The sequence below is a fragment of the Solea solea genome, chromosome 6 (genome assembly GCF_958295425.1).
Source record: "Solea solea chromosome 6, fSolSol10.1, whole genome shotgun sequence".
Classification (NCBI taxonomy): domain Eukaryota; kingdom Metazoa; phylum Chordata; class Actinopteri; order Pleuronectiformes; family Soleidae; genus Solea; species Solea solea.
In genome coordinates, this window is record NC_081139.1 from 21,599,625 (window position 1) to 21,612,013 (window position 12,389).

Consider the following 12,389-nt stretch of genomic DNA (forward strand, 5'->3'; position numbering starts at 1 on the left):
GGTTTTAAATTGAGAGGCACAGGAGTAAAGATTCCCCGACTTAAATCAACAATGTTGTTTCCAAGGACAGTCTATTGTCTGAAGACAGATCAATATTACCCTATTAATGGTTGATGGAATATTAAAACACTTCTCCAAACAAGCTGAATCAGGGTGAGAGCTTTATGGAGAGGTCAGTGGAGAGATAGGGAGCCAGACTAAGTTATGGTGTTACACAGCGACTTTGTTCATAGTTCTTTTCCAGTCCAGAGCCCAAGGGAGCGCTGCGGCTGCCCTTGGCTTTAGGTCAACAGAGCTGAATCACTGTGGCTGCCAAGTTTATACTTACAGTTATTCTGGGAGCAGGCCCACATCACTTGTGGATGTGTTGAATCTATGCTCCAGTGCAGCGATCTCAAAACTTGCTTTCTTGTCACAAACAGCAGCGCACAGAACAAGCTGAAGAGCCACTTCACTGACAACTTCCACTTCGTCACACGAATGTGCATTTGTCGCTTTTCAAAGCACATATTTTAACATAATACGGTCGTTTAGTTTTATAGCTATTTATTTATGACAGAGTATGTGAACACCTGAACAACCTGACCTAACAATACAGTCTCCTTGAATCCTTGAATAATGTTGTCATACAATCAAACTAACACTGTTGCCTTTTTAGTTTCAGCAAAATATTCCAACTGCTTCTACGATATTAACATTCTTTTAGCTTTTTGAACCATTTATTTGTGATGAAGTATATATATTTGTATATGAAGAAATATCTTCATTCTTTTCTTTGTTACGTGCTCACCAGTGACACTAGGTCCTGTTAGCGTAACTGTTAGCAAAGATGGCGGACACTGTTTACATTCTGGGAATGACGTCCTGTGGAATTAGCATTGCAGTTTCAAGCCTCGGACCAAGTGTCGGTGGTGGACACGTAACAAAGAAAAGAATGAAGATATTTCTCAACTCAGGGGAAACTGAGGTTGGGAAGCAAAATCTTTCAAAAATACTAGCCCTATTCTAGTAATACAAAGCTAAATGCAAGTATTCATTTGATTAATCTCTACCTTTTCCTGTTGTTTCTTTTACCTGTATGTTCACTGAATATTTCAATATCTGTTTCAACATTTTATAGTCTTGACATACTATCATTTATGCCACCACATGACCTAACTACTCATTTCAGTAGTGTGTTCATATGCATTTTTTACTCACTTTTGCAGGATTTGCCATCACTGCCCAGACTGAATCCAGAGCGACAGCGGCAGGTCCGTGTCTTGTGGCCGTTTCCCAGCAGACAGATGTCAGAGCAGCCTCCAGCCTTCCCAAACTGGTCCACCTCACATGCATGGCTACGCACTGGACAGCAAAGACAGTGGTGAGGTCAACATGCAGCTATATGATACACGGATGTGTGTTTGTGTGTGTGGGTTCGGTTCATACCTGGAGGTTGACGTCTCTGGTGGTAGACGTGCAGCGCTCCTCCCTTATCCACCCTGGTCACGACTTGGTAGTCTGTGCTGTTGAAGCGATTGACCCTGATCACACTGGTCTTGGGCTGCATGTTAGCGTTGTCTGAGTTGGTGGCATACAGATAGTTTTCAAACACAGTCAGTCCGTACAGGTGCTCGATCTGAGAAAAGAGGGAGAGCAAACGAGGTGTGAGAAAAGCAGAGTGGAGGGATATGTACAGAACAGTTGGTGTGGGGAAGCAAGAGGACGCATAACACTTGAAATTACTGTTGTTTTTTTTTTTATTGTAATCAGCAACCTAATACTGGCTTAATGGAAATGGATATAAAAACACATTAATGGATTTTTAATGCATCATTTCCACACAAGAGCTACTTCTAATGGATTTAATGTGTGTGTGTGTACACAACAACACACACACAGTCAATCATGAGTCCAGGGAAAAAATTGTACTGAATCCATGGTTCTCTATATGAGGACACTTACTACTGCGTGATGTATTGTTGCCATGGTAACCTGGATTTTATCAAAGCCAGAGCACTGAAGCAGAAGAGTGTTTAAAGTGTGCACCGTGATTCTTCTCTGTACATTTTTTTAAAGTCACTCACTCAGAAACTTGTATTGTTCCGTGACACAATGACATAAATTAGTATTGTACAGTGTCCAAATATCCCACAGCTGTCAAAAGACAAAAACAACGTAAGTAACTTTAAGATCTGAACACACAATTGGCCAGAGAAGGTACTGTGGTCTATCAGTGCAGGCTGGAAGGAAATCAGTGGGCCATAGAGACACAGACACCCAATAAATGCAGTTATTAACAAAGGCTGGAGGGCAATGCTCTGTTAAGCAGACTGTATCAGACTGTCAGGACACATGAGAGTACACTGTGTCACCTTTACTCCAGACGGAAAGACAAACATAGTAAGAAAAGTTGTGTTGAACGTCTTGATTTCAGGTCCAAGTTCCACAAAAGACATTAGAAAGTGAATATGTTGAAATATTCTGAACTCTAAAGGTTTGGTCCTACGCAATGGGCACATGTGGATTTAAGAAATACATTTACACAAAAGAAAATGATCCCTGCAGTTTCAGTACTCTGAGAAAAGTATGTACTACAGATAAAACGGACCAAACACAGCATCATCAATAACCACACTGCTTTGTAACCTTTGCTTGAAGGGTGTACTAATGGCCTTTTACAGGTGCACTACACCCTGCACACACACAGGAAGAGATTGTGGTGTGTGTGTGTGTCTGTGTCCTTAGGCTTAGGGAGTAAATAGAAGCCATTATTCCTCCATATATCACAGTAGAAGCCATGGTAATAGGTTTTAGAGCCACTGTGTTTTATCAGCCTCCTTATTAGACACTATTCATCAGCAGCTTTAATAAAAAAACCTATGTCCACCTTCTTCCCTCTGCTCATAACTCACTGGTCAAGAACACATTACAGCTGTACACAGGAGAAACACTATGCGGGTTATAGACGTACAGGGAATTCTAAAGAGCACTAGATGTTTTAGAGCTGTATTAATAGCAGACAGGTGGACGATAAATTTAGTGGAGATTATCTGTGGGCTGATGGAAGGTACGTTGGAGTGCGGTGTGCTCCGTGCATCCGTTCTCACCAGCAGGCTCTGGATGATGGTGTGTCGGTTTTTGCCTTCGTAGTCCACCACCTCGATGTAGTCCAGGTAGGCGTCGGCCCAGTACACGAGTCTGCTGACCAGGTCCAGCGTGATGCCATGGGGGAACACAATCTTACTGTCCACCAGCTTGGTGCGGTTTTGACCATCCATGTCGCAGCGCTCCACCTTAGGGATCTGACCATAGTCTGTAAAGAACACCTTCCTGTGAAAAAAAAGGGTCTGATCTGAGCATGGACGGATGCATGGATGGATGGAGTAAGTCATTAAATAAACATCTGCTTCTGCTCTCTCTCTCTTTCATCTCCACTTTTTTATCCTCTCGACATTTTTCCTACACCTCTTCTCTCTCTCTCTCCCCCATTTTTCTCCTTCCACCCCAACTGGCCAAGGCAGATGGCTGCACATCTCTGAAGTCTGCTTCTGCCAAATTTAATTAGGTTTTTTTCCCCACTCCTGACACCAAGTGATTGCTCGCGGTATGAACTGTAGGTGTTTCTCTTTCTCTAGATCAGTAGTTCTCAAACTTTTTTTCCACAAAGTACCACCTGAGAAAATATTGAGCTCTCAAAGTTACACCATTATCACCAGCGTTAAAATCCAGCGGTGCAAAGTCAGCTACAGACTTTTTACAGGAGGCAGATTTATTCCCAATAAGATAATTTGGGTTAGGGTTAGTTTTAATAACCCTAACCATAACAGCATTTCTGATTTTCCTCCAAGCAGAAGCACGTACATGTACCACAGTTTGAAAACCATCCCTCTATATAATACTGTGAGGTCTAGCTCCGAACTACCTGCCTCGTACCTTGAGATGATATATGCTGTAATTTGGTTCCATACAGATAAAATAAATATGTCTGGGTTAAAAAAATTCAGTTGATCTATGACTGTGGAGTTGCACTGTGTAGTCATATTAAATGAAAAGTGCATTAATGAATACTTTATATTTTAATGATGCACTAGATTAGGGAGGTCCAAATTGTGCACAAGTTGCAGCATTAGTTCTGTGGAAATCTTTTTGATAATTGAGCTTATAAACTGAAACATCTCCATACGAATCCATATTTATTCAAATCGATTCAGAAAATGTGGTATCTGGTTTTGTAACAGTTGCACGAGCACCATAATTGTAAGCGTCGCTTTTCAGTGGGCAAGAGTCTTTGTGGAAATTCTGAGGTTTGTGGTCACAAATTTAACACAACAACAAAAGCAGATTTTATTTTTTTTGCTGACACATTGTTATTAAAATGACTGTTTTTCTTTCCCTCAACAGTCTTTCTGACCTTGTTTTTGGAGAGAGAGACTACATCAGTGAGAACTTACCAGGGATGAAAACGACAAATGTAGCGAGAAGCGTGTGTGTACGCGCATGCACACATTGCACTCTCACAATCGCGCTGTCAGTGTTATTTCTCCAAACACGCAGGCTCTCAGACGCCCCTCCCACACACACACACACACACACACAATCATGCACCACAGATATACCACACACTTTCGAGAATTTCGGGAAAGTGTTGTTATAAACAAAAAGAGAAGAGAGAAAAAAACAAAAGAGGCTTTTGCAATCAAAACCTATACAGGCAGTGTATCACAGTGCAAACAGCACATCTGTGCTCAATTACTCCAATGTCAAAACCTCCATTTATCCCCCCCTTCCAATTCAAATGTTGGGTAACAATGACAAATAACAGTATCTGACTCCAGCTTTTGCATAAATGCTCACTGCACTGAGAAAACAACTCAGAACCCGTGTCTGTATTTGTGTGGGTTTATATGTGAGTGCATTTTTCAAACTGACCCCATTGTGGGGTCCAGGGCGATGCCTTTAGGGTTGTACAGCTCCAGGTCCAGGAGGGTAACACATGTCTGCCCGTCCTTGTCACACACGAAAATCCTGTCGTCAACGTCATCCACAAAGTAGAAGTTTCCGGTAAGCCAGTCGATCGCCATCTGCTCCACATCTGGACAGAGCAGGCAGAGGGGGAGGGGGTAAGGTGGGGGCGGGTGGGTGAGTGTAGGACACAGGAAGTTGCGGAAAGAAGCACAAAACTGTGTTGTTCTCAGTACTCAAATAAAGTCATTTTGACCGGCACAGAACCTGAGGTTGTGATGTTTTTGTGCAAACTTGAGCAGATGGGCGACAGATTTGACTCAAAGTCATGTGATGAAGTAAATTAGTCAGCAACTCGGCGGAGCAGTAACTTCAGCAGCTCTCTCTCGCTCTCTCTCTCTCTGTCTCTTTTTCTCGCTCTACACTCACATTCACATGCACACTCTGTCCAGATTTTCAGGGTTTAGACTCGGGGCAATTTTCCTGACTGACAAACAAAATGACAGCCAAATCAAATTACTAAGTGTCTTGGTAATGTGTCTGTCATTCAAAGTCACCGGGACAGACAGAATATGAGACAGGCTGTTTGTTGCTCCAGAGACTGTGATGTTGGTCTAGCTGTAACTTAGCGACGACAGGAGTTTATTTCTCCAAGGCTCGACGCAGGAGAGGACCAGTGCCCCACCCGTCAATGAAAATCAAACACCTAGACCTGTGCACATGGCACCATGAAACAGCCTGTGGAAGTTAAACATAAGCTGTAGAAAGAAAACTGGATTACCCAACGATATATCCAAACTGTTCTGAATGTGGTGAAATATCGCATGGGGGGAGGGTCTGAAAGAGGAGAAGAAATTGTGAAAAAGAACATGAGACATTAATATATTCCTTGTTCTGGTTCTCATTTTCCCTTCTCCTCTTCTCTTTCCTCAAACAACAACTCTGCCGCACAAATATGAACCAATGATCAGAGGAGGAAAGCTATTGTTAATCCTTTTTGATTTTGTTTCTGTACAGCTTTAGTTGTAATTCTTTTCTTACTTTTATTACACATGCAGTAGTGTCCTAATTATGTAATGACATGGGTTAACCTGCTTGAAAAAAATATATGTATAAAAATACTATTATACAAATGATGCTTTTAAATGTAACAATAACCTTTCACAGACATTTTGTTTTCTTCAGTGAGACAGATTTTGTGATGTATCACTATGATTGTCTTGCAACATGTTGATTATCACAGAATCGTTGTATCGTGATATTATTGGTATCGTAGACCACGTATCGCTTATCGTATCGTATCATGAGGTGCAATGTGATTCCCACCCCTAGTTAGCATACAGTTGCTCCATTTCAATATGCAACATTTGCAAAGTCATCCATCCTGCTGTGCTCATGCTGAGGATCTAATGGAGCAATATCTGCATGACGAGATCTAAAGCATGGGTACTCGACCCTGAGCCAACCCAGAAACAACTGGGGTTCAGGTCACGTCAGTTGACATGGTAATATCAAGGCCCTTGTGTAAAATATTGTGAATTTCCTTTTTGGAATCAATAAATGAAAAAGGCAGTGTAATCATTTATTAAACACATGTATAACAAGTACAAACGTCTGTGTTTAGACTACACGACGTTAGCTTTAGCTCAGGGAGTCGTCTTTCAAATGGAAGGTCGTGGGTGCGATTCCAGGCTCCGCTAGTCTACACGCCGATGTGTCCTTGGGCAAGACGCTTAACCCCACGTTGCTCCTGACAGCTGTGTGTGTCTGTATGAAAGTGTGAGTGAATGGGCAAAACTGTAGGGTAAAGCAACCTTGAGTGGCCATCACGACTAGAATAAAGCGCTGTATAAATACAAATCATTTACATTTAGCACAGCACACTGAGTGCAACACAGGGTATTGAAGTCATCCATGGTGGATGCTGGACTTCTTCTCTGCAACAACTCAAAATAAACCACGATGGTTGGATGATGGTGGCCACAGTTCAACAAGAGTTAATAAAGAATAACTGATGGTGGTAATTGCTGGTCATAACTCATAATGTGTATCTGAGTGTGTTCGTGGGGCGAGTGGTTGCTTCCTCCTGGATGTAACTATAACTCTTGTCATTTGTCGTGACCATAAAAAAAGGAATCCAACCACCTGTGTGACAGCAGTATGCTTCATCTTATTCTAACTGTGTCGGGGTTGCTCAACATTCTCTCTGTGTGGCTCTGTTTCTCTAATCAGGTCAGTGTGTGAATCTGAAGAAAACAGAGGATTCTCTTAAGAAAAGAAATATAGGGGTGAGGAAAATGACGAGGCAGATTCCTCAGTATATGAGTCCAATAAAAGTGAGCATAATGAAAACTTCCTAGCTGTGCACCCATAAATCTGACTGTAATTCCAGAGGAGTCCTCTGTGTTTAGAAGAACTGACACGTTTCCCTGAAGAAGCACGGACGGGAGAGAAATGACACACTTTCAATTTTTGGGGTTTGAGTTAAAATGGAAAAATACAGTGGAATGAAGAGAAAGGAAAGAAAAAAGTGAGGAGAAAAAAGAAGGCGAGAAACACACACACACACAGATCTGATTTCCACAAGGGAAACTTGGCCATTGTGCAGCAGCATTGCTGAGGTTTATGGGAATCAGGGGCTTTTTTCCCAAAGGTGCTCTAAAAATTTAACACAGAGTCCTCTGTTAAAGCGCTTGCAGCTGCCAAACAACACATTGATTCACTGATCAAAAAAATGGGTAAACAAAATGGGGAGAAAAGAGGAGATTGTGCAATATTTGAAGAATGTTCTTAAAACCCTAAAAAACAGGCCCCCCCCTGCTCCCTGACACCTCATGCTCTCCATTTTTACTCCACCTCTTTTAAACAGAAATGGCCCTTTGCTTTGCTTTCTCCTCCCATTCTCCATTCCTCTCTTCTGCTCCTCTGTGCATCATCCCCACATCCCTCCCCTTTTGTCTACTCCCCAGAGGTGGGAAAACAGTCTGGATTCATTAACTGCAGCTCCAACTGTCTGAAACTATGCTATAAAAAAACAGCACAGCATAATTGAAAAAACAGCCAGCTGTCTTCTTCCTCTCTTCCCCTCCTCTCCCTAAACAACTTGTTTTCTGAATGTTTTCTTGTTCTTCGTTCCCGTTCTCCTATTGGAGTTTAATTCCAGTAACAACATGCAGGAGTAGGAGTGAGTCGCATTCGTCTTCACAGGCTCCCACCGCTCGTACTGCGCTGCTTACACAGGTGATCGATAGCGCCGCGGAATCAGTATAATTACATTTAATGGAGCCGATATGGCTTTGGTACCTGTGAACTGTCACGTTATGACTGTGATTGAAGCTTTGTCACAAGAGTGCACACACACACACACACACGTGTACACCCCAACCCCCACGACTACACTCCCATCTGGAGAAAGCATCAAACAAAAACACATCATTTAAAAGGGACTAACATTTCTTTCCCAGTTCAGGGTTCATGAGTGTTGGTGGTGATGTGGGGGGAGTGAAATGCAGTGTGTTGAATGGACAGAAGACATGAAAATGTGCTGACAGGCTTTTCTTTTTAACAATACTTCAACTTGTTAAGCAGATTTCATGCCAGTGTCTGTGTTAAAGCAGAGCTATGCAGGATTTTTAACCAAATGTAACAGCTTTAGAGTCATTGTGATGGTTAAATGTCTTGTTGTGGGCAGATTGGGGGATGTCTCCACTCCCGCTACTGTCTGTGAGCCGAAAACCGAGATCGGGGCCGCCGACCCAGAGTCCTCAGAATCAGGAGGTCTCGCGAAGTCTCGGGTCTCACAAGAAACAGGAATTGCTTCATGGCACTACTGTGCACACACACATTATTTTAGACGTTCATCGTGGCAGAGCCGGCGAAAAAGAAGCAGAGAAACCCAACGACTGTCAAACCGAGCGAGTAAACGCTTTTTCAAATGGTGAAAAAAATGCATAAGCATGTACAAATGGACATGGCTCCACAGCTTGTGTTGAAAACGAGAGCGTCAGCGGTGAGGTGTCGTAAAAATATGTGGGATAGGGTTCAAAACTGTAGGGGGAGCTCTGTAGTGAAAAAGCGTCCAGACTTGCAAAGTTCCGCTTGAAGCAGCATAATGTCGCTCGTGTGGTGACAGGTGCTGTAGCTTTCACAGCACGAGAGAAGAAAGGGGAGGTTTAAACCTGATTTGTACTCCATCATGTGACACTGTTAAATGTGCACAGCGGCAGGAATGGACAGACAAAAGTGTCGCTAGGCGGCACGGTGGCTTAGTGGTTAGCGCTGGTATGTGTCTGTGTGGGTTTCCTCCAGGCTCTCCAGTTTTCCTGACCTCGTAACTCCCGCTCCCTGCTGCTTTAATGACAATAAAGATCCTCTCCTCTCCTGCCGCGCTTGTGTAGACTTTTCTTATGTAACACACGTCATGTTGTGACAGGTAGTCACTGTCGCATGTGCTGTTTGATCAAAACATCTTCTCCCTGTTGCTCTCGTGATCTCTGATCACTTCCATCTCTCGCTGCGCCATTGTCTTCTCTGTGAATTCAAAATCTCTGCCACCTCAACTACACAAACGATTTAATCAAATCCATCCGTTATCAAAACAAAGGATGAAAAGTAGCACAAGTGAAGGCGATGACAGTACAGATCGGGATGAGACGGCGTAAACTGGCAAAATGAAAGAGCCGAGTGGAGGCGTGCGGTTACACAGAGACAACTGAAACCTTTCGCCGGATCATAAAATGAAAATGTCACATGACTCATTAAGTTTTGTCGAGGCACAATTGTCACAAGTGTCGAGCGTCGGAGTACAAACCAGGCTTAAGTGACAGGTCTTTTGCATGTGAGGCGTTAATCAGGGTCTACTTTAAATTTCAGTAAAAAGGTTTCCCCTGAGAGAAGCTCTCAGCACCCACACAACTGATTTTCACCTGCGTTACAGTACATTTAAAACTGCTTTTCAACATGTTTCCTTGAAGCCTTTCTTACCACAGGTTATGCCAAAGGAAGCACTCAAGACCAGTGAACATAAGATTTCAGATTTTCTCAAATTTATATATATTTTCATTTTTTATTGTGGTGCTTTTTTTTAAATTAATTTACATCTTGTTTTCACTTGTCTTTCACTATTTTACTGAATTTATACTTGAGTTTAAGTTTGTACAGCACAGGCGTTTGTTTTAACACGTGCTCTTTAAATAAATGTTGCAAATCTGAATTTAAGAATACTATATTTTGCGTTTGATTTTCAAAATAAAAGCACTTTGTGGTACTATTTTTGAGGGTTATAATTTGATTTTGAGTATGTATTAAATATATATATACATTATCTACATATATGTCTATATGAATATGTATATATAATTTTGTATCCATCCATCCATTGTCTACGGCTTTATCCTCCACATGAGGGTCATATATATATAGGGCTGATATATGGTGAAAAAGCGGGGTAGATGTTGCCAGTCCATCCCAGGGTCATTACATAGAGACAAACAACCATTTACTCTCACACTTAGACCTACGGTCAGTTTAGAGTGTCCACTTAAACCGTAGTACACAGAGGAAAACCCACGCACACACGGGAGAGCATGCACTACTCTGCCAGGTGTAGATACATTTGCTTTCCCTTTCCTCTCGTTAGGACTTTGATTTTGGGGAATGTGTGTGTATGACAGGCATAAATAACAATTTTGTCTCTGTACCTATGCTTTACTGCTTTCACTTTGTTTTAGCTGTTTGTATTTGTGTGACTGAATTAAAAAAAAAAGGTTCCACTGCTCCCACTAAGGTTTTAACAGGTGCACCCATGCTAAATTGCTGTGGGAGTAAAACACAACTCCTTATATGGACATCCTGGGGGTTTGTGTTTATAGGTCACATATTCAGGCTTCTTCATTTCTGTGTTGTTGAGTCAAAGTTATGATTTGCATTTTTAGTAGTGATATAAAGTAGCAATGATTGTGCAGAAGTCACAAAATAGACCGTTTTTTCTTTTCTTTTCGTTCATAAAAACGAGCCGAGCTGAACTTCCAAATTTCACAATTTCAATCCGATTCTAAACATTTTGAGTACTTTTTTGCTCAGGTGTGTTTATATAGTTGGTGAATTTGATTGTCTAGGTTGTGCTGAAAAAAAGGACATAAGACACTCTATATTGCACATTCTTATAGCCTCTGTATATACTGTACGTTTAAACATACATGGGGAAAATAGCAGTCGAAATGAATCCTTGAACTCTAAAAGAAGAAACCGCTGGAGTAAGACAGAGAGAGTGAGAGTGTGAGTGTGAGGTGAAAGGATGGGAGGGGGGTGCAGAAACACATCTGGACAACTCATCTGTAGCATACTGAGGTCCTGAGTCACCCGACCACAGACGCATCATTTCCTGTATGTTCGCCGCTTGCCATTGGTGGCTTCTCGTTCCTTGCATGTTGACTGTAATCATAAAGCGGCTCCTCCCATTCTGTCACAAACCCTCACACGCCAGCGGCCTGTCCAAAACATCGACTCTGCCGTCTGCATCTGGACAGTCCCAGCAGATTATGGACTGGAACAGAGAAGAGAACTCTGCACTTTGTTTTGTTCCGCATGTTTTTCTTGCCGATGCCACTGCCAGGTCATCACAACGATGCGAACACTGTCTTATGATTCCTGGCACATCCAGCCATTCTTTGATTAAAATGTGCCTTCTTTTACTCAGCAAACCATGACATTATTTCCTCTGTCAGTTTGATTTGTTTGGAAGGACTTTGTATGGCATCTCTGAGCCTTTTTCCCCTCGTCTGACAAACGCATAGAGACATGAAAATAGCAATATTGTCACTTGGATACGGAAAGTTTCCTCCTTTATATCTGGCGCATATTTTCCTTGCTCTAAATGCAGCTGGTTCTCCATTTTGTGAGCTTTTCAAACATGTATCTGTCAGTATGTGTGTGTGTGTGTGTGTGTGTGTGTGTGTGAGGAAAAACTGAAGCTGAAGCTGCTGGAATTTCCTGCAGATTCTTCTGGTCCTTCGAGTCAAATGTGAGCAAATGCACATTCTCTGCAAGGAAATGTGTGTACATTGACATGGCAGTATTATTGAGTCATTTTGAGATAAGTGCTATAACCTCTGTTTCCTGCACACGCCTGATTAAGAGGGAGACGTGATTTGTGATTCAATAATAGCAGATCTGGTGTCTCAGAGGCTCAAAATAGCCATGCATCAGGCGTCTTTGTGTCATTACTGTGAGGGATACCTCATGCATAATTTACATTGTTCCTGAGCTTGTCAGATATCATCCGAATGACAGCTACACGACATTGTGCGTGCACGTGGAAGACGGCGCTGACCGACGGAGCATCATTTGGTCTTTTCATTTTCTCTGGCGTTCGGCGATGAGAAACTCATTTCTGTCATGTCACTGCATTGCTGGAAAATGGATGTGAATGGGGAGAAGCTGCTGCG

At 42.2% G+C, this 12,389-nt stretch overlaps 1 protein-coding gene across 6 annotated transcripts in view; it reads right to left on the reverse strand.

Moving 5' to 3' along the window:
* The window catches only part of LOC131460698 (low-density lipoprotein receptor-related protein 1-like), a 117,783-nt gene that overhangs the window by 56,856 nt on the left and 48,538 nt on the right, over window positions 1–12,389 (reverse strand). For all 6 annotated transcript variants that reach the window (XM_058631414.1, XM_058631413.1, XM_058631412.1 and 3 more), the window contains exons 7-10: window positions 4,912–5,074; window positions 3,090–3,312; window positions 1,429–1,618; window positions 1,201–1,344 (exon numbers count right to left, since the gene is read on the reverse strand). In XM_058631414.1, coding sequence (XP_058487397.1) covers window positions 1,201–1,344; window positions 1,429–1,618; window positions 3,090–3,312; window positions 4,912–5,074 — 720 coding nt within the window. The remainder of the gene's footprint in view (window positions 1–1,200; window positions 1,345–1,428; window positions 1,619–3,089; window positions 3,313–4,911; window positions 5,075–12,389) is intronic.